The sequence below is a fragment of the Brachyistius frenatus genome, unplaced genomic scaffold (genome assembly GCF_029030835.1).
Source record: "Brachyistius frenatus isolate BFR_SWC_R1_liver_20210118 unplaced genomic scaffold, ASM2903083v1 Contig_44, whole genome shotgun sequence".
Lineage (NCBI taxonomy): Eukaryota > Metazoa > Chordata > Actinopteri > Embiotocidae > Brachyistius > Brachyistius frenatus.
Window position 1 is genome coordinate 1299794 of NW_027210643.1, and position 22440 is coordinate 1322233.

The window sequence follows — 22440 nt, forward strand, 5'->3', positions numbered from 1 at the left end:
GCGGCTCTAAACATTTAGCAGTTTAACGTGTGTGTGTGTGTGTCTGTGTGTGTGTGTGTGTGTGTGTGTGTGTGTACGTGTGTGTGGCAGCAAGATGGAAACAATCAGCGATAAGCTCAGATTTAACCAAAAAAACAAACGGACAATGAGGGAGACGTTGGGACGATATTTTAGTTTTTCTCTCAGCCTTTACTTATTCTGAAGAATGTTGTCATTAAAAGCTACAAAAAAAACAACAAAAAAAAACACTAAAATAAGAATGTAAACACTTAAAAAGCTGCGAGAAAGTCGGCGCTCGGGTTTCTGGTTGTCCAGAAATGACCCGAATGCTACCTGTTGTTGTTGTTTGTTGTTGTGTGTAACGAGGCTGCAGCTCTAAACCTGCTGCAGGCGCTTCTTTCCTTGGCAGAGAGGAGAGAGAGTTTCACGGTGTCGCAGCCAAACACCTGTTAGCGCCGCTTTACACGCACACACACACACACACACACACACTGCATTTGAACCTGAGCAACAGGTCAGCGTGGTTATAGCGTGTGACTGCTGGTGGTGACGGTTGTTAGTCGCGACGCTCCGTTTCATTCCTGCCGATCCTCCCCCGATGAAACCCGACCAAGAAGCTCCGAAACGATCTCATTCCACGTCTTGTTGTTTTGTTTCTTATTTTCTGTGATGAGTTTTTGTTTTTTTTGGATTCCAAACAGCCGCGTCGTCGATACGGAGGAACTGACCCCGGTTTAAAAGAGGGAAACTCAGGAAACGTCAGAACCAATGAAATCTATTTTTTTTCTTTCTTTTTTTTTCCTTAAGATGAGCGCGTGTTGGGAGGTTTGTTTTGACGGATGGGTGGAGTCACAGATGTGACCCGGGTGGAGTCACAGATGTGACCCGGGTGGAGACGGGCGAGGTGAGGACGATGAAGGCCGACGGGTGGTTTCGATGGATGAGGTGCCACGTTGGCGACATTTAAGAGGAAGAAAATAAAAAAAATAAAAAATAAAAAAACAACCAACCATTCAAACGCCTTTGCATTTCAGTGAGGTCTTATCTACAGAACCTTCCATATTATTTTGCTCTTTCATATCATATTCCACTCTTTTTTTTTTTTTTTTTTTCTAGGATTGCTTTGTAATAATTTGTACAGTTTTGCATGTTCTAGATGTAATCATTTTGTTTTTCGGTTTGTTGTTTTACTTGCTCCTTTTTGAACGGTTTGGGCGTTTTACTGAGGATAACCCACTACAGGTGATGTAGATTCTTTTTTGCACAAAAATATTTAAGGTGTAAGGTCAAAACAAAATAATGTATGGAAACTGGCTGCCACACTTACGTGGAGAACTCATTATATTAACCTGACTCCGATGTATTTCAATAAAGCGGAGGGCTGTTACAAATACACACCCGCTCGTGTTGCCGTGTCGTCATTTCTTCCGCCACAAACTTCATCCCATCATTTAAAAAAAAAAAAAACTTTATTATAAAATGACAGAAGTTTAGTTTTTTTTTGTTTGTTTGTTTTTTTGTACATCTATGAACACGTTAGAGGAAACGTTTACAGCGAAGATGCATTCAAACGGGACAAAATACTCAGAACGACTTCAAACTGTGCCGACGGGTTCAGACGGACGGATGAGAAGTTGGTGTGTGTTCAACCAGGAGGTGGTGCGTGTACACACACACACACACACACACACACACGCCCACCAACGGTGTGTTCAGTGTCTCCTCTTTCCTGGCGTTGTTTTGAAAGATGCGGCCGGTCTGTTGGTTCCGGTAGTTCAGCCCTTCGTGTTCATATGTGTTTCCTCCTTTCGTCGTCTCCGTCACAGGATCAGTGATCATAAAATTAAAAAAAAGAGCTCGAAAAATGAAATGAGGCTTTTGGGAAGTTCAGGAGACGTTCACAGGCTTCGTGGTGAGAAACTGATCGGCGGTTAAACGCGTTTCAAATTGTAAAATATTTAAAGAGAAAAGAGCAGATTTGGTTTGAGCAGAAATATTTGCGTTATTCTTTCTTTTTTTTAATCAGAGGAGGAAAAACTAGTTTGAATGTTGCCTGTGAATCTTTAAATACACGTTTCATATCCTTCATTCAAATCTTGTTCAGAGTCCTTTATGCAAAGTCAAGTAGAAAACAATCAAGTGCAGTCTGTCAGTGTCCCTGTATGAATGTCCATGTGACATCATCAGCACCAGGACCTCCATCACAGCTGTGAAAACTGACCTCAAGTTCAGTTTTTTGGGGATCAGGTGAAGCTCGGAGGACATTTTTAAGGCAAACATCCAAATCGGGTGTCCTCGGTTTGGCTGAAGTCCTCGTCGGAAACGGAGAGAGGTCGTCTCCCTCCTCCGACCTCCACCCGTCCCTCTGAAGAGCCGTCGGAGCAGCTTCCAGGTCGGTTCAGGCCGTAGCTCCGTCCTCCTCCGTCACCCTGTGGATCCCGTTACCGGGGACGCCGAGGACGGCCTGGGTGGTGCTGCTCAGGTCCCGGATGCTGCTGTGCCGCGACTGGCTATCCAGCCGCTGGGTGGAGTCGTGCCGCGACAGGCCGTCCAGGCGGTTGGTGCTGCAGTGTCTGGACTGTGATTGGTCGTTGAGGCGGGGCATGCTGCCGTATGGCAGCCGGTCATCTGCGGCCCGGAAACTGGAGGCGGTGTACCTGAGGTGGAGCAGAAGAAGAGGAGGAGGAGTGAGTCTCTGCTGAGGGACGTTCCGCGGAGTTGGTTAAGGGCGGAGGCGATCACCCACCTGCCGTCTCGGGAGCGGTGCAGGCTGCCGTGGTAACTGCTCATCTTGGAGCGGCCGCTGCGCACCGAGCCGGCCCGGCTGGTGCTGCCGCTGGGCGGCTCGTCCAGCATGGCCAGGTGGGTGGAGGAGGCGTGGGTGGAGGTCCCCTGGGTGGACGTTCCTCGGGACTTCCTCACGATGGGCGTGTTGGGGTCCCGGAGCAGCAGCTGGGCGAAGTCGGGCTCCTGCAGCACCTGTCGGCTCTCGTTGACCATCCCACTGCAGCGGGGGATGGAGGGGGGAGTGGAGGAGGAGGAAGATGGGGAGGAGGAGGAGGGGGATGGGGAGGGGAGGGACGGCAGGGAGAGACGCAGGAGGGTGGGGAGGGAGAGGGGGAAGGTGGCGGGCAGATGGGTGTGGTAGAAGAGGATGGAGGAGTGTGTGGAGCAGGCGGTGGGAGAGGGGGTTAATGCTCTGAGTTTGGAGGGGGGGGAGGGGTGAGCGCAGAGAAGGTTCCTGTGTTCACCAGCAAGCTCCATCAGCGGGGGAGGAACCCTCCACACACCCACAGTCACCCTGCCGGGTGGAGCCGCCTCCCAAACACCCACTGACCTCAGCATTTCTTCTTCTGCTGGATTTTCAAAATAAAAGTCTGACCTGATTTTATTTTGTTAATAGGAACTATGAGGAAGTTTAAGTTTGTTGCACCACAAAATCGTCACACTGAACTGGTATCAGTCACCATAATATCATAATATGGGTATCATTTTCTATTATGATGGAAAAAAACGTGATATCGTGATGATGACATCACGTATGTCATACTGTTGCAAAGTGTAACAACAAACATGTTAAAAAGCAAACAACAGTAACATGTTTGTTTATATTTGACAAACTCCTGAATATTTGAAGAACTGTAATATTTATGCTGACATGTAAAACTAGAACACTTATTCTGTTGCAAATGTTTGTTCTTAAAAAACAAAAAATAAGTACATTTTTGTCAGTATCTTAACCTGAAATATGTTGTTATTATTTTAGGGTCATTGTTTACAGAAAGGTTGTTGTTGTCTTGTTTAAATATTCAGAAAGGAAGTCAACAGGAAGTGATCCAAAAACCAAAGTACTGAGACGTGACCACAGGAAGTGAAGTGTGTGTGAACGCTCTGGTGACATCATCCCGGCAGCAACGAGACAAACGTGGAACATGAAATGTGGTTTGTAGGAGACGCAGTTGATCCTTCTGGAACTCGTTCTGGTTTCAGCCGTGAAGCTGACAGACAGCTGAGATCTGACTGGAGGTCAGAGGTCAAAGGTCAAAGGTCAAGGTCAGACAGTTCCTCAGGAATGTGAATTTTTTTTAGTGCCAGTACGCTTCGTTCTTGCCGTCAATAAGTTACTTCTCGTTACACTCTTTGTTTTATTGTGTCATTTTATGTTGTGTTTGTATTCCTGCTGGTGAAGAGATGTTGCACTAAAAACATCCGTCTCATCATCACTGCAGAGAAGAAGTCTTTACATCTTATAATACGGAGACAAATATTATGGAACATCTAGTTTGCTGCAAAAATATATTTAGCGTGACTCTTTATATATCAGAGTTGCAGCAGCAGAGCTGCAGAGTGTGTGTGTGTGTGTGTGTGTGTGTGTGTGTGTGTGTGTGTGTGTGTGTGTGTGTGTGTGTGTGTGTGTGTGTGTGTGTGTGTGTGTGTGTGAGAGAGAGAGTGTATTGTGAGTGTCAGTGTGTGTGCGTTGTATGAGTGTGTGTGAGTGTGTGTACGTTGTGTGAGTGTGTGTACGTACTCTTTGCGTCTCTTGCTGTGGAAGAAGCTGGCCCACTCGAAGCAGGTCTTTTTGCTGCCCACCCAGAACACAGAGGGAATCCCCACGATCAGCATCATCAGGTACTTGATGAGGAACAGGACGAGGTCGGGGCGACTGGTGCGCTCCACCTGGACACACACACACACACACACACACACACACACAACGTGGTTACTGGTTGGTGTTTGAGTTTGAGAGACGGCTCTGAGACATGAAAGAGAAATTAATCAGAGTGTGTGTATGTGTGTGTGTGTGTATATATGTATGTGTGTGTGTATATATATATATATATATATGTGTGTGTGTGTGTTTATATATATGTATGTGTGTGTATATATATATATATATGTGTGTGTGTGTGTATATATATATATATAAATGTGTGTGTATATATATAAATGTGTGTGTGTGTGTGTATATATATAAATGTGTGTGTGTGTATATATATATATATATAAATGTGTGTGTACGTGTGTGTGTATATATAAATGTGTGTGTGTGTGTATATATATAAATGTGTGTGTGTGTGTGTGTATATATATATAAATGTGTGTGTGTGTGTGGGAGGAAGAGCTGGAGGTTGCAACTCAGACTCCCCCCACACACACACACACACACACACACACACACACACACACATACGCACACACTGCACGGCCTGAAGGAGCCAATGGGAGAGTAGGTTATCATCTTCATCATCGTCATCATCCTCACTAACCACAGAGCAGTTTCTGGAGCAGAAACGGCAGCAAACACGCTCCGATGTGTCAAACACTCTTCTTCTCCGCAAACACGCTGCTGACGGCGTTCAATCCATAAAAACCTCAGATGACAGAATGAAATGTTCTCTGAGGATTTGACGTTCAGTCTCGTGGTCAATCAGAAGTTCAGAGTTTCTGAGTTCAGCTCCGTGATGTGTTGCGCACGGAGCAGGAAGTTACGCCGTTCGAGCAACAGCAGCACCCGACTTCCACATGTTTGGTGATCAGAGGTTCGTGCAAGTCTGTGAAATCACCATGGAAACTGAAACTTAGGCAGAAAGCACACGTCAGAATCTGTGTTGAATGTTTTTGGGGGGGAACAGAGAAGTGGAGGGAGCTGGAGGAGGAGGAGGAGAGGCGAGAAGGAGAGGGGAGAAGGAGAGGTGAGGAGGAGAGGGACGGAGGAGAGGTGAGGAGGAGAGGGGAGAAGGAGAGGTGAGGAGGAGAGGGGAGAAGGAGAGGTGAGGAGGAGAAGGGAAGAGGAGAGGTGAGGAGGAGAGGGACGGAGGAGAGGTGAGGAGGAGAGGGGAGAAGGAGAGGTGAGGAGGAGAAGGGAAGAGGAGAGGTGAGGAGGAGAGGGACGGAGGAGAGGTGAGGAGGAGAGGGGAGAAGGAGAGGTGAGGAGGAGGGGTGAGGAGGAGAGGGACGGAGGAGAGGTGAGGAGGAGAGGGGAGAAGGAGAGGTGAGGAGATACGAGCCGTCGTTCCACCGGATCTTTTCTCTAATTCTTCAGAACAGTCCGACTGTCAACGCCGAGTTCTGCTGAGTTGACGGTTTACAGCCCTGCGACTTAAATATAAAACCCCTGGTGTCTCTGGACCCGATGCACCTCCCTCTGTCCGGGACAGGAAGCTTCTGCCCCTCTTCAAACACAAAAGCTGCGTCATCCTTCATTGCTGGAGACTTTCTGAAGCATTTCACAGGTTTCTGCTGCTGATTTCTTAAGTTTGACTCCGAATCTGATGCTGAAAGATCAGTGGACACTAAAACAGCTGCTCTGAATACTTACTAACAAACAACAGGAAGTCTCTGATCTTCTTCTACGCATCTCATCAGAAAAACATCTGCGTAAGAGGAAGATGAAAATATTGTCTCTGAATTACAAACACAAGCGCAGAGAGATTTCTGAAGTCAGAGTATAAAATGAGGTTAAGAGGAAGACGTGCTGCTTCCTGCTGCAGCAACAGTACAGCTGGGACGCACAATACTACCTCCTGCTCTCTCTCTCTCTCTCTCTCTCTCTCTCTCTCTCACACACACACACACACACAGATGCAGTCATGATGGCCTCATTATGAGCGGCTGGGCGGAGGAGCCCCGAGGCTCAACCATCCTCAGATACTCTCATTACAGCACAGATAAGAGTCCACAACCAACATCCTCATTACACACTGTATGTCAGTGTGTCAGTGACTACACACACATACACACATCTACACACACACACACATCTACACACACACACACACACACACACACACACACACACACACACACACACACACACACACACACACACACACACACACGTCTCCACACACATACACACAACTACACACACACGTCTCCACATACACGTCTACACACACAACTACACACACACGTCTCCACACACAACTACACACACGTCTACACACACAACTACACACACGTCTACACACACATCTACACACACAACTACTCCACATCCACACACATCTCCACACAGTGTCTCATCACAGCTCAGAGCTCCAACATCAGCCAGCGAGGACGGAGGGCTGGATGGAGTTTATTAAAGTAAAGTCTAACGTTAGTTGTACGACTGAAAACACAGCCGCAGTCTCTTCTTTTGTCCAGTTGTGTGTCGTTTGAGTCACTCAAGTGTGTGTGTGTGTGTGTGTGTGTGTGTGTGTGTGTGTGTGTGTGTGTGTGTGTGTGTGTGTGTGTGTGTGTGTGTGTGTGTGTGTGTGTGTGTTGAGCTTCACTCAGGCGTTGTCCATCAGAGGCGCTCTGAGCCTCAGGGAAGGCTTTTAAGATAAATATAGTCAGGCACTTTGAGTCTACGCTTTGTATTGATGCACGCTGTGGACAGTGTGTGTGTGTGTGTGTGTGTGTGTGTGTGTGTGTGTGTGTGTGTGTGTGTGTGTGTGTGTGTGTGTGTGTGTACACCTGGAAGCATCTCTACAGTGTACTCTCCAGTGTTGTGTAAAAGCACAGCTTGTGCTCAGATGTGCTGTAACTATGATGTGTGGCAGCTTGAACTACCCCCCCCCCCCCTTAATACGAGCGGCAACAGCGGATGTGTGAAGGAAGGTGCTCACATGGGAGCTGATACACAACACAGAGAGCTGTTTGAATTATTAACGACTCTATCAGACGAGCCGCAGTGTGTGTGTGTGTGTGTGTGTGTGTGTGTGTGTGTGTGTGTGTGTGTGTGTGTGTGTGTGTGAAGCTCCTCAGCTACTGCAGACAAACATCAGGAGAAAAAAAGTCATAATATAGCATGTCGTCCAAAGTATGACTTTTTTTTTTTTTTTTTTAATATATTTTGGACGACATGCTGTATTATGACTGTAGTGTTCGTCACCTGATAGGGACACGGGATGTGGTAGTCTCGGCACTTCTCCTGGACCCAGGTCGTCTCCCAGACGGTTCTGTAGCTGTTCTCGTAAAGGTAGCAGGCCAGAACGGTCAGCAGGGGAACCAGGTAGAGGACGGAGAACACGCCAATACGGATCATGAACTTCACCAGCTTCTCCTGGTTCTCCTTCTCCAGTGGGATCTCCATGCGGACTCGGTTCAGAGCAGCGATGCCCGCCAGCAGCAGCGCCACACCCACCTGGGAGGGAGGGGGGGAGAGGGGCGGGGTCACAGCCGTTTGGATCAGTTAGCGGAAACATATTCGTTGACGTGTTCATCCAAATTAAAACACGACGTATGACGCAAGAGAAGGATGCTGAAGTCGTGAGTCTTCACTCCTTGAAAACGATCGATGGAAAGATTTGGAGACTTTGTGCAGAAAAATGGAACGCAAACACAAATCAGGAAACGAGTCGGGTTCACGGTTGTGACGAAAGTTAAACAATAGCAGAATACTGACACTCCTAGATCAACACGCAACATTTTATTCTGGGCAAAAAAATGGGACGCGTTTCAGCCATAAACCATCTTCAGTGTTGTGGAAAGGACAAAATGTCCAATAGGAAACGAGGACGAAGGACAACTAAGTCCACCCGAGAAGGCTCCGCCCCTTTGGACGAAGGGAGGCTCATAAAACCTCATGACGTCGTATATCTGATGTCAATAACGCACCCCAAACCTAGAAACGTATGAATATGCAGATAGTTTCCAGCTACTTAGCTGAGCTACGGTGTTGTCCAAAAACGTCTTCCTCACCACGACATCCAGTCCCAGAGGAGCGAGCAGGAACCAGCGCAGCGCCGTGAGGTTGTAGAGCCCCACGAAGCAGACGCCGCTGACGCTGTCTCCCTCGATCTTGTTCATGGCGAGCAGCGTGACGGTGAGGATGCCGGGGACGCCCCACGCACACGTGTGGAACAGGAGCGCCTTCTTCTCGATGGCCTCGCTGCCCCACTTGGGAACGGCGGCCAGGAACCAGGTGATGGTCAGGATGACCCACCAGACGCTGCCGGCCATGGTGAAGAAGTAGAGCACCATGAAGAGGAGAGTGCAGGCCTGTGCAGGGACGGAGGAAATGCAAAGATTATTACCCGGCCGGCCGGCGGCAGACGAGCGGGCGCGGGTCCGGAGTCGGGACGGACCTTGTTGTGGGAGCCTTGGGTCACGGTTGATGCCCGAAACCTGCCGGGAGTCGCTGCGTTGCAGGAGACTCTGTCCTCCAGCAGGAACCCCAGGAAGAACACCAGCGACACCATCATGTAGCACACGGCGTAGAAGATAATGGGCCGCTCCGGGTAGCGGAACCGCGACACGTCGATGAGGAAGGTGAGGAAGGTGAAGAGGGTGGCAGACAGGCACACGATGGACACCACGCCGATGAAGTAGCGGGCGAACGTCAGCTCCTCGCGCGTGAAGTACATGTTGTGGCACGGCGGCGAGCAGTCCCGCACCCCCATGAAGGAGTAGCCCAGCTCGGGCTGGATTTTCAGCTCCCGGGGACACCAGAAGCCGTAGTCCCTCTGGACGGAGACGGGGGACTCGGTGGCGTCGGAGCTGGACAGCAGGTCTACGGGACGGGGGTAGGACTCGTCGCAGTCCGGGAACCTGGGAGGAAACCGGAGATGAGGACTGCAGGCTCATTTCAGCTGTTAACTCTCTAACTTGTGAAAACGGATGAACACATTCGGTGTTCCAGCGATGACGGTCATAAATACATATGAAGGAGAAGAGACGTGAAACTTGCCTTCGTACATTAAACTACATCATCACTGCGTTACGTATGAAAATCCAAACCCAGGGTTTCGTCTTTATTTGCTGTACAGACAGAAGGAAGCTGACAGGAAAGAGAAAACATTCTCCAAGTCAAATCATCTTTTTACTCTGACGCCTGCTTTTGCCTTCAACTCTTTAACCGACTCGACGAACTCCACCACTCACTGCTGCTTTCTTTAAAGAGACAACTTTCCCTCAGACTTTGTTTCTGATAACTCGTAAATGTCTGCCACACTATTTTCGGTTCTGCATTACTCTGGTTTAACGTGTGCGGGAAGACTATCAAGTTTGTTATTGTTCACCTAAAAAAAAACGCTGATTCAGCTGCTTTGGTGGAGCTCAGCTGTGTGAATACTCTGCTGTCTGTTACTGTTGACGACGTTTCTCATTTGATGTGTTTGACTGAATCAGTTTTCTCATTTTTCCTCTTGGATAACAAGTTTAAAATAAATGTGATCATTCAGCAGCCAGAACTGAAAGATGTGAGAGATTTACACCAGAAAACAAACACAACACACAGATCAGTAACCAACTACATTCCAACGTCATCATGAATGTTCAGTGTTTATAATAATACTAATTTATAAGCCCTAATATTAAACAGGACTCTCCATGCTGTCCTGTTCTCTCTCTGCTCTCCTCTCACCCCAACTTGTCGTCCACCTCTGAGTCGGGTTCTGTTGGAGTTTTTTTTTTCCTTCCATCTTACGTGGGAATAGTTGAATTGTTGGGTTTCTCTGTATAATGCTGTAAAGTTCTGTTTGAAAAGACTTTAACATGGTAAGAGCCATGAAATAACCTGTGTTGTTATCAGGCTCTATATAAATAAATTGAATTCAAATTACTTCTTTGGTGCGACCAACTAAAACAATGAAAAAAAAAGATGTGATAAAAAAAAGACTGACGAAAAAAAAAAAGAGTATTCTTCTCAGCCTTCTCCACTTTGTGGTCTTTAAAAGTAAATATTTCTAACGTGCTGCTGGATTTACGCTGCTCCCGTAAAACACCAGGAACCCGGGGGAAGAGAATCACCGCTGCATTACCAACCTGTTGCAGTCCATCTCCTCCGGCCAGCTGACACCAAACATGTCCATCAGTTTGTAGCAGTCGCTCTTGGCCTGCAGACAGAGGCGGCGGCAGGGCAGAGTCATCCGGCCGTACTCGGTGCACACCGGCGCGTAGAGCGCGCAGAGGAAGCGGCGGAGCTCCGGGGAGCACTGCAGGTTCACCATGGGATGGAACGGCTGCACGGGGGGGAGACACACACACACACACACACACACACACACACACACACACACACACACACACACACACACACACACACACACGCACACAGGTTAGGTTGATTTAAAGCCGTCTCAGGTAATAACACCGCAGCCCTGAAGCCTGAGTGGAACTCCGTCTCCAGAGTGTGAAGCGACGAGGAGCACAAAGAGATCGGTGAAGCATGTCAACCGACACTTTCTGGAGACGAGTCCATAAAAACAACTCTGGCCTCTTTCCTCAAAATCCCCTCCACCCCAATCATTTCTGCTCCCCCCTTCCTCCACCTCCTCTCTGTTCCTTCTTCCCTCCAACCTCGACGTGCACGCGCGCACGCACACACACACACACACACGCGCGCGCACACACACACACACACACACACGCTCTGCTGCTACTGCTGACAGGGCCTTTGTGTTGCAGAGAGGACCACGCTGTGACTGACTGACACACTGCGCTAACGTGCATACACTCCAACACACAAGGAAAACGTACCAACAGAAGTGTATTATTTACATGCTAACACACCCACGGACACGCACAATAATGGCCTCACACATATAAACTGTGCCAAGAGGCAGTGTGAGTGCAGGAAGCGTCTGTGGGCCGCGTTGTTAATATGCAAATACTGGGGTGGGTGTGTGTGTGTGTGTGCATGTGTGAGAGAAAGCATATATACAAATCCATGCATCCAGCTGTGCATGGGACGCATGTTGTGCGCATGAATTTGCATCATCGACTTCTGCATTTGTGTGTGTTACGGGAAAAAAGACCTCCAACCACACCCGAGTCAATCAGACACACAGCGAACGCCCTCCCCCAGAATTTAAAGACTGGAGTGGTGTATGACAGACAGGGACAGTGAGGGGGAGGGGGAGGGGCAATCAGGGGGGTAATTTGTCTGTGTGTTTGTTAGAGGGTGGATATTAGGGAGCAGATGTCACAGTGGTTTAAGCAAGTTCAACATTCAGCTCTTTAGAAAAAACAAAAACAAACCCGTAAACACAACATCCATTGTTTAACTAATGTTTGCTGAACAATCGGGGACATAAAGCTTTGAATTACAGGACCAAATCTAGTCTTAACAGTTTGAAATAGATACTTTAAGGGAGATATTGTTGAACTAATGAGGCCATCCCGTCACATGCAAAACCTCTGACAAAGAGTCATAGGAGAAGCAGGTGAGCTGCACTGGGAGGTTATATAATAAAGTCTTTTTTCTTTCTGACCCAGATGTAGGCATTAGAAAATACAACAAGATTTGAGTCCCATACATGAGAAATCTCAAGATCGGATTGTTTTAAAAATGAAAAATGAAAAGAAAATTTGAATCTGCTTATGAAACATAGTTCATTCCCTTCAAATCCTTCCTTTAATTCACAGTTACTCAGACTGGATGATGAAAAGCGTCTTCAGCTGTCCGAGAATCATTTTCCAGCTCAAACTGTACCAATAAATCATTTCAGAGCAGCGATGCAGGATTTTGTTCTCATCTCCTCCTTCGCCGTGATCAGATTTGAACACGCGTGTTGTCACCGTGTGTCTACAACACGTCTCCTGACAGCGTGTCTGACGTCCACCCACATGTGATGTCTTCATGTAAACATGGGCTGTTTCTGGCATCGCTGTACTTCCACTGCGAGGGATCAGGGAAGGAAGCACGATGACAAAGATGTATGTCCACATGTAGAAACCGAGTGAGTTGGAGCTCGGTAGAGCATTTATTTAGGTGACTTACACGCCTGTCAGAACCGAGATCAATCAACCAGTCCAATCGTGTAATTTCTCTACAAATGGAGTCGTCGTGTTTCATTGAGCACCGCTGTCGTAGCATGTCGTCTGTGTCGAGTCATCTGCGAAGGATAATCACAACTGCTGTGATGGTGATGACCTTAAAACTGGTCTATTACCAACAATCACACTGAAAAACACCATCTAACCTCTGACTTCACATTATGTTTGATCGTTAATGATCCTCAGATTTCTCACAGAAGTCAAATGTTAAAGTAAACAGAGCTTGTTATTTTTTTAAAATTTTGTATTACCAATTAACATAAACACAACTTTATGATATGTAGAGACCATTTGGCTGTATTGCCTTACGACGGATGCCAGAACTATTACTTTCGTGATCAGTTCTGATGTTGATTATTATTTAGATTAACGGTCCACAAAGTGTCTGAAAATTTGGATAAAAATGTTCAAAGCCTAAATTGACATATTTAAATGTTTTGTCTGCCCAATCTTAAAATAATCTTTCAGTCCTTTACTATAATACTTATCTAAAAGAACACCTACACTGTGTGTTTCCAACTCGTAGCTCAAACCAACAGGAAGCTCGCAAGCTTCGAGTTGCACATGCGTGTGTTGAGTATCAATTTATTAGTCGTTTACATAAAAGAAACTTATTCAGCTGGTTTGGGGGAGCTCAGCTAGGTGAATAAATGATACAGTGACCATGTGATAAGAGGAGCTCTCGGATATTTTTCACCCGACCTACAATAAAAGAAACCGACGGCACCCTCATTGACAAATGTGTTGTTCGTCGGGTCCTGTGAATTCCTGTGATATAAAAGCCTTACAAAATTTTACAAATTTGATGGAAACCATAATTCACAATAATAGCTGCTCTTTGATCAAATGCCTCCAGACTATTACATTACAGCTCCCGTCGGGCTAAACAGGGCCAAAGAAACGGAGAGAAAGGAAACTGGAGTATGTTGTTCTCTGGAGAGAAAAAAAAAAAAACAGCAGAGCAGAAAATCCTGAATTTCAGCCCACCATGTTACTACTGGAGGAAATGGCTGCTGCTGTACTGATTATTGCCCGACTGCCTTTGCGCTTTGCTGCCAGTGTAAAGTGCTGTGACATCTATCACTTCATCGGTGACGCCCCGTCGGCGCAGGTTAACCACTCAAACGCGATCTAATGCAGCTAAAGTGAGCCTGCATCCTCGCGCTGATGATGTTTTGATTCCCGCAGGCCACCATGTCCTCCACTGTGCTGCGCTGCAAAGTGCGATGCTCCATGAAACGGTTGAATAAATATATAGGCTACGACGAGTGATGATCATCCCGCTTCCTTTTCATCACGCTCCTCTTTTTTGTTTTTCTATTTTTATACTCCCCCATCATCCCGTCGCTCTCCTCCTCTATCCCTCCTCCATCTCTTCAGCATCTCCCTTCAGCCATTTTCTGAAGCTCGACCCATCGTGTGAGCCGGCGAGGTGAGGACCGAGCTGCTGGTGGATGGGACGTATGGCAGGTCATGGTGAGCAGCAGCCTAAACAACTCCAAACACCACCATGCCGAGGCCCCCCGAGGCCCCCGTGAGCCCTCCGTGGGGATCCCTGTTCACGGCCACACTTGGAAACAGCTGCTGAAGCCACTGGACCGATGAGCAGCCAGGGGTTTGTCACGGCGCTTTCCGCCCCAGAGCGGGCCGTGTAGGGAGAATGAGGCGTGTAATACACCGTGGGGGCGGGGTGGTGGTGGTGTGTGTGGAGGGGGGTGTGTGGGGGGGGGGGGTATGCTAATGTCATTTCAGCTTCGATCCCACTGCTGCAGCCATTACGAATTCATGGCAGTTTGTGAGGGGATTTTTGATCTCCGAAAATGTGGAATAATATGCCTCTCTGGAAATAGCCGGCTCACCCACAGTCAGACATGTCAGCTAGTCCCAGAGAAGCAGTGCATTCTGGGACCTCAAACTAGCCAATGAGGGGCCTAACTATAGTGATAAATGATGGTTTGTTTTGCACAGTTTTTTAACTATTTTCTTCAAAATAGGTCACGGACAGATCTTTCACTGTGAAAATATTAATTTTAAATGGATTTTAAATTAATATCATAACAGGGCTACAGCACTGTCCCAGCCTGAATATTTCAAATAATTCCCGACTGACTAACTAACACTCTGACAAGCTCAAAATATGGCATCGGAGACAAATAAGTAACGACACAAAAGTCAAGAGAGGAGGAGGACAAAAACTAGCAACAGCGAGGACAAAGTCAGACGTGCCTGAACCAAAAGACAGCCAGAGACGTCCCAGTGGAGAATAAAGCAGACACAAGCAGTGCCCGAAAATGTATTTCTTTTTTTATGTTTGACTGGATTAATTTAGGTATAATCGCTACATAATACCAACATCTGGACTGCACTTCAGGCTAACTGGTTGGTCGGATGTCATTGGTTGTTGTCAGTTTAATTTAATTTGGTCTGATTTAAAGACATCCTACCGATCTGCTCTATTCAGGTATCCAAGACAACCAGGACAGTGTGACAGTTAGCACAAACCAGGAGCCTGAAACTGAAGCAGCTAAATGGAGTTCAGCCATTAGTCACTGTATCATTTACACTTGAGCTGCATATTTTTGTTGGTAAAATCCTAATCTTGAAATTTCAGCCTGAACAACAAGAACCACAGCCTTGACCCGAGTTTCACCTCCATGCTGTTTTTAAATTATCCAGCATGTTTTGAGTCAGATTGTGATGATATTCAGAGAGAGAGAGAGAGAGAGAGAGAGAGAGAGAGAGAGAGAGAGAGAGAGAGAGAGAGAGAGAGAGAGAGAGAGAGAGAGAGAGAGAGAGAGAGAGAGAGAGAGAGAGAGAGAGAGAGAGAGAGAGAGAGAGAGAGAGAGAGAGAGAGAGAGAGAGAGAGAGAGAGAGAGAGAGAGAGAGAGAGAGAGAGAGAGAGAGAGAGAGAGAGAGAGAGAGAGAGAGAGAGAGAGAGAGAGAGAGAGAGAGAGAGAGAGAGAGAGAGAGAGAGAGAGAGAGAGAGAGAGAGAGAGAGAGAGAGAGAGAGAGAGAGAGAGAGAGAATTATTAATACTCGTCAAGCCTGGTCCAATGAAGTGCGTCCAAGGGTGGCTGTATGTACCTTCCTAATGCGTGAAAGTGATACGTTTTTAATGAAGGCTGTGAGTCAGCTGCTGAGATGCTGTGACGGATGAATCGGTGACAAAGCAGCTCACCGAGGCCAACTGGTCTGTGTTGATTTGCTCCTCAGTCACCTCTCTTCCCATCAGCCCCCTCTTTCAGACCCTTTCCCTACTACACTTTCTCCCCCCCCTCTTCTTTATCCCCCTTTCTCCTCTGCTGCCATTCCAGTTCTCCAAATTTCCAAGCTCAGCACCATGGCGACGAGTGATGCATCACCAGGGAAGAGGAGGAGGAGGGGGAGGAGGAGGAAGAGGGAGGAGAGCAGGGTTCGAGGAGGTCAGGGTGCAGGGTGGAGGGGACCACCTCCCGGGAGGCAAGAAAGCCTCTGCTCCCTTTGTTAACAGCACAATTGGGACTGTTTCCTGGGCAACGGGTGAGCCCTGCTTAGGGGGAGGGGGTTGACAAAAGAGAGGGGGGAGGGAGGGGAGAGAAAGAGAAAGAGAGAGAGAGAGAGAGAGAGAGAGAGAGAGAGAGAGAGAGGGAGGGATGGGTCGACCGAGTCATTCAACACTATGAAAGTGTTTGAAAAACCTTGTGCTTTGACAGTGTTGTATACACACACACACACACACACACACACACACACACACACACACACACACACACACACACACACACACACACACACACACACAGTGAGGTTGTTGTGGACCAGCGACTCCCTCTCTGGATGTCCTCCTTATTCACTCCATAGCCAATAAACATGGTGTTGGACATTAAATAAAACAACAGGCTCTTTTATAGCGCAGGTCACGCTGGGTAGAGTTTATCAGACCATGTTGTGTCTGTGTGAGTGTATGAGTGCTTAGCCGGGCTACATCTCTACTAGCTGACACAACGAGCATGTTCAACGGTGTACTTTTTAGTTCACAGACCTGCAGCCATCAGAGAGCTGTGTCAGCACACACACACACACACACACACACACACACACACACACACACACACACACACACACACACACACACACACACACACACACACACACACACACACACACACACACACACCTTACACTCCTTCACAAATCCATTCACACAGAGTAGGTGGAGTATCTGGGTTAGTCTCCCCAGCAGCTGTAACATGACACAGTTTATCTGGATGTGCTGTAGACTTGAGACAAGAGGCCGATTTAACGAGCTGAAAGCAGGAGGAAATGAGTGGAAGTGGGACTGAGCAGATTAAAAACAGGCCATTGATTAGTCTTTGTGTCGCTACACACCCTTCACGAAGCAAAAAAAACAACAAATATTTCTATTATCGAGCTACCGTTAAAAAGGATTTGCTGGCTTGGCTTCACGTAAACAAACCCACTTATCAATCTAATGTAATTACCATCTTGGGTTGGCCCTGACCCCGGCTCGGCCCATCTGGCCTTCAAGAAACATTCAAGCCATCCCAGTTGTCATTACTTTTACAATGACGGTCACATGACCCTCCATCACCCCATCTTCTCTCCTCAAATCAGACTTCCTGCTAAATAGCTCAGAAAATGGAGCCAAATATATTCACAACATATGTGTCGATTGAAACGTCTTCAAAGGTATAATTTGGTCAAGGAAACATTTGTTAGACGTCTTCGACTCCCAATTACAAAAAAAAGCACAAAGCGGCGCCAACAACGAGATGTTCATCTAATTCAAAAACGCAGCGTTGCACGGTGCGATAGTTCATTCACACATTTAGTATTTCACTGAGTTCTCTGGAGCAGGTAAAATATGTAAATCCAGTAAATCCAGACTGACAGTGTGGTTGGGTGGCCTGCAGCCCGTTTCTCATACCTATATTAAACTGTAGGTCTAGTTTGTATTTAAAAGAAATATTACTTAGCAAAAAAAAAAAAAAAGAAAAGAAAAGTTTTTAACAATATCTTAAAAGATCGTCACCACTTTTCAAAAAAAAAAAAAAAAAAAAGACAAACAATGGAGGAAAACGTACATCCAGAAGTGAGGGATTTATTAACTCCCTCCAATAATAATAATAATAATAAAAAAAGCAGTCTTTATATCGTACTGTACATCATCACTGAGTTGTGAACCTCATCCCGTCTGCTTCGGATGCCAAAGACACTTCATAGCAGCCTAATTGATTTCTTGCGACGGATCCTCGCTTTACATTCATCCGGTAGCTACAGTGTGCATATCTATCTGTAAGGGGATTTTAGCCCATTTCTTTTTTCCTTATTGTAATGCCACTCAAATCTGCCACGCTCTCACTTATCTGATGTGAGTGTGGCACACTATCATTGTGGCACAGAAATAGCAGATTCCCAAGCCCCGAAGCCGCTGCCCCAATTCAGCTGCGAGGTCATTCCGCGGTCACTGATGACTGCCTGGGTGGTGATAAACACCCAAATGTAAATTATTTTTATCCCATTCAGACAGCTGGAAAATTCCATTTGTGCATTAAAGTAGAAAACAAAACAAAAAAACTGTCTTTTAAAGTTGTTATTTTTACGCCTGTGTAAATCTAATCTACCATTGTGGTTTGAAGAACAGTTCTGACACAACAAGACTAATAAAAACGCCATTAGACTGTAGTTTTACACATTTTTATAGGCTTCTAATTAAAGATATTATGACAAATGGCCCCACTTTTCCCCAAAACACAAAAACCTTGAAAAAGCCTTGAAAGGCAAGACCAGAAAAAAAGGATTGCAGAAAGACACCACTTCAGGGGGTTCAGACAAAAACTGGAAAACTGGCAGGCGTTGGTTCTCGTCCAACTCCCACTTTCTCCACGGTGCGAGGCATTCATCATCATTATCAGGGCTATTCAGCAGACCAAATTCCCTTTAAAATCATCTGTCAATTCTCATTTGGCTGCCCTCGACGTCTTATAGGCTTTGAATTCTCCCATGAGCTGGATCTAGGGCGAGTTATCTGGAAAACAAGAGCCAAACAGAGGAGCAGTCTCCATGATTTGGAACCTAGCGGGTTTCCATGTGCTCTCCAAACTCCAACAAGCATTTCTGAAGCTCTAAAAGAGACTTAATTGTGAATCCATGACCAATCAAACTGAACACCGTCTAAAGCAGAAGTGCCTCTCTGTTCACTGCAACACACAAACTGTGATCAGGCGTAAAAAGCTAACCTGGCCTCAAACAACACGGCACTGGGTGAGCAATATTTCTGCAATAAGAGAAGTGATTTAACCAACTGCACACATCCGTCTTAAAAAAAGACAACAATACCTAAAAATCACCCTCTGAAGATTTTCGAAAACAACGTGGCAAAGTGACTAAATCCAGAAGATGAGAGCGAATATTTCAGAGAAAGGAAACGGTGTTGGTAGGAGCAGACAAGGGAAACGGGATTGTCTGCATCTTCTCCGAACACGGGGCTGAATGTGAGTGCAGCTGCGATGTGTTGTGATGCTGCGAGCTCCCACAGCTGAGCTGGCCACGTTCACAGGTTACATAACCCGGGTTTTTCGCGGCACGCTGCTCCTCCTGCCCTCCATCTCTCTCTCTCCCTCCCTCCCTCCCTCCCTCGCTCCGTGTGTCTGTGCTGAGTACAGCGAAGTGGAGCAGGCACAGATGGTCGGCAGGGTGCCGCACATCGGCATGATGGCGGGGCGGGGCGGGTGGGGTTGAAGGGTAAAAGTGATAGACGAAGCAGGAGCAAAGGGGCGCGTGACGCCGGTGATGGATCGACTCAGATAAACGCACACGGGCAGCTCGGCAGACGGTTCAGCCAGCGGAGCTCCAGTCTCGTGTTTTGGTGCAGTTGGACCAGTAATTGCTCGATAGATCGAGCTGCACGAGGGATCAGCCTACACAAAGGATGGGGTTAACGTGACGAGGCGATGCGTCTGCTCCGTGATGGCGGTTAAATGTCCAACTGGACGTTTCAAAGAGGATGACAACAGTCGGATGCTGCGGCCGGTAAATCTATAGATTATCTCAAGAGGTTGAAACAATAAAACACGGGTTAAACACTGAAACCTGACGTCTAATTCATCATCTGAATCCAACTGGAACAAACAAAAAAGTCACTGTATATTATAATCGTGTTTGGTTGACCAACTGCACAAAAGCCTGTTATGTAAAATAGCCGTGGTGCACAACAACTGATGTGAAAAGTCCCAACATGTTGCGGTAAGTTCTTCTGTCTGTCAACATGCCAGATGTGCAGCCAGAAACCATCTCAGGACAACATGCCCCGTTTAATCAGTGGTGCTTAAAAATGCTCTGTTCTCACGGCCCCCGGGGACAAATATTAAAACTTAATTTTCAGCTTAATGTTTTGGTAATACAGTCTCAGTCCCTGGAGCTAAAGGAGCCCAGTTTAAGTAGGCTAGCTCGTAGATATTACAACTGTCAGCGCACACCCAGTCGGTCGTGGGGATAACCAACGAGGCTACTGAAGTCCAAGAGGCAGGCGGTGCAGCAGACTCTCAACCACTTATTCAACATGTGAGGGAGACAAACTCCTGTCCTGACCTGTGTAACATATACGGTATGTAAACAGAAGTGCTGCCTGTTATTGTCTGCAGAGGTGTCAAGTTTATTTCTGCACAACAACGATGGAAAGAATAGCGAGACGAGAGAAAATGCTCAGAAAAGGTCCCAAAGAGAGAAAACAGGAAACAAGGTCACATTGCTTCAAAATAAATACCACGTTAAAGGAACCTACAAATCTTGACGACTGACTGACACTCAAACCCAACAGATCATGAAGACCTCGCTAAGTTCGTGGTGATATGAAAATGTATCTGAGTTATTGTGTTTCAAAAATATCATATTGTTCAGATCCAAGTCGATATTAAAGGTCATTTATTACCATTTTGTATTTCCAATCAACACAGTTTCATCGATATAAGATATCGGTTAGTCGTGCTCAATTCAAGGTTCTTTATTTGTTATTTCTATTTGAATAATGACTGAAAGCATGAATTAATAATTAAAAATCATTGCCAATTAATTTTCTATCTGTCGACTGAGTGACTGATCATTTAAACTCTACAACGGAAAGAAAGAGGAAAATGCTGAGAAATGTTCATTAATAAGAAGAAAGCACACAAGAACAAATACATGAGAAAAGGTCCCAGCAGGGAAAAATAACACATTATATATTATTTCACATATAAACCCAGATTTGTTTTGGAGGGGAATCAGAACAACTGAATAAAGTGCGAATAAAGATTTCTCCAATGATTTAGTGTGAAATTCAGCCTTTAGAGAGATTACAAATTCTGCTGACAAAAATGTGACTAATTTGAAAAAAAAAATACTTTTGATAGGAAGAAGCCTAATTAATGTACTAAAAAAATATTGACATTAGCCTCCATGCGTTGACAGTATTATTAAGATATCTTTACTGAGATAGGATTTGTGTTTTCTGCTATCTGATATGAGATTTATCTCTGGACACAACTAGATCAATAACAGTATAATTAGGAGACTGCCTGGTAGCCAATGCGGGACAAAACCACATGAGCATAATGCCGTCATCAGGAAGTGTCCGGTTTGATTCCGGCCGGTCGGGTCTTCACCGCACGTCATCCCACTGCTCTGATTCCTCACATTTCCTGTTTGTCTACACTGCAAAGTCTGAATAAAAAAAACACCAGAGCAAAAAAAAAACCTAATTCTATTCTATTTGTCAATTTTTTTTAAATGTATCAGCTTTTAGGTTTTTTTGCCTTTTTTTTCCACATTAGCAAATTGAATATATCTGCTGAAAGGATATCACAAAGCTGCTAACGCACCACCAACAATGTCATAAGCCTAAATTTCACCTATAATTCAAGTACCGTTGTTCTTTAAATCCCATTGTGATCTAAATTGTACTTCTATCAGGGTTCTCCCACCGTGACAACAGGAGGAACAGAGGGACTTTGTTTTTTGTCTCGTAAAAAAGCCACAAATACACTCTTGATTATCAGAACAAAAACAAGGTGAGCGGTGTACCGTACCTCCATGGCGAGCGCGGCGGTCTGCTGGTCGTAGTGGTTCAGCACGTTGGGCATGAAGGTGGCGTTGTAGGGCAGCCCCTGACACATGCGCAGGGTGATGGGCTCGCAGGTGAACAGACTGTGGCTCCCCGCCGCCGCGTCCATGGGGATGGCAACGCACGCCGTCAGCATGGACACAGAAAGCACCCACAGGAGATTCATGACTGGTCCGTGCAGGAGAAACGAAAGAAGTCGTGTGGGGGACGGGGGACGGGGGACGGACGGATGGTCGAGGACGAGTTGAGCTCCGTTAGCGTCCGGCTCATTCACCGGGAAAAGGGAAATCACGAGGCTTGTGGACCGGCTGCTCGTCTCTTCCTCCGCTTCAGATCACAGAGAAACCGTCTGGGTTGGGCAGCAAAATCCAACACGGCCATGGTCGAAGCTGGGCTGCGTCCATATCACCGTGGAGATTCCAGTCAGCGTCCACGCCGTGTCACAAGACCTCCATCACCCGAGAGACGCTGGGGCCCTTTAAGATGCTGCGCTGTGACACTCCTTCCCTGTCCAAGCCTCCACGAGCAGCGAGGATGATGCTTCGTAGAAAATATCAGCGATAGCCACTGATGGAAAT

At 46.5% G+C, this 22440-nt stretch overlaps 1 protein-coding gene across 1 annotated transcript; it reads right to left on the reverse strand.

Annotated features, from left to right (window-relative positions):
* Positions 1–674: 674 nt before the first annotated feature.
* fzd3a (frizzled class receptor 3a) lies at positions 675–22440 on the reverse strand. Its single transcript, XM_069703132.1, has 8 exons — positions 21828–22440; positions 10750–10946; positions 9072–9534; positions 8686–8985; positions 7877–8128; positions 4529–4677; positions 2747–3004; positions 675–2657 (listed from the first exon to the last, which is right to left on the reverse strand). Exons 1-8 carry the CDS (start codon positions 22026–22028, stop codon positions 2399–2401), a joined length of 2079 nt encoding a protein of 692 aa, XP_069559233.1. The 5' UTR covers positions 22029–22440; the 3' UTR covers positions 675–2398.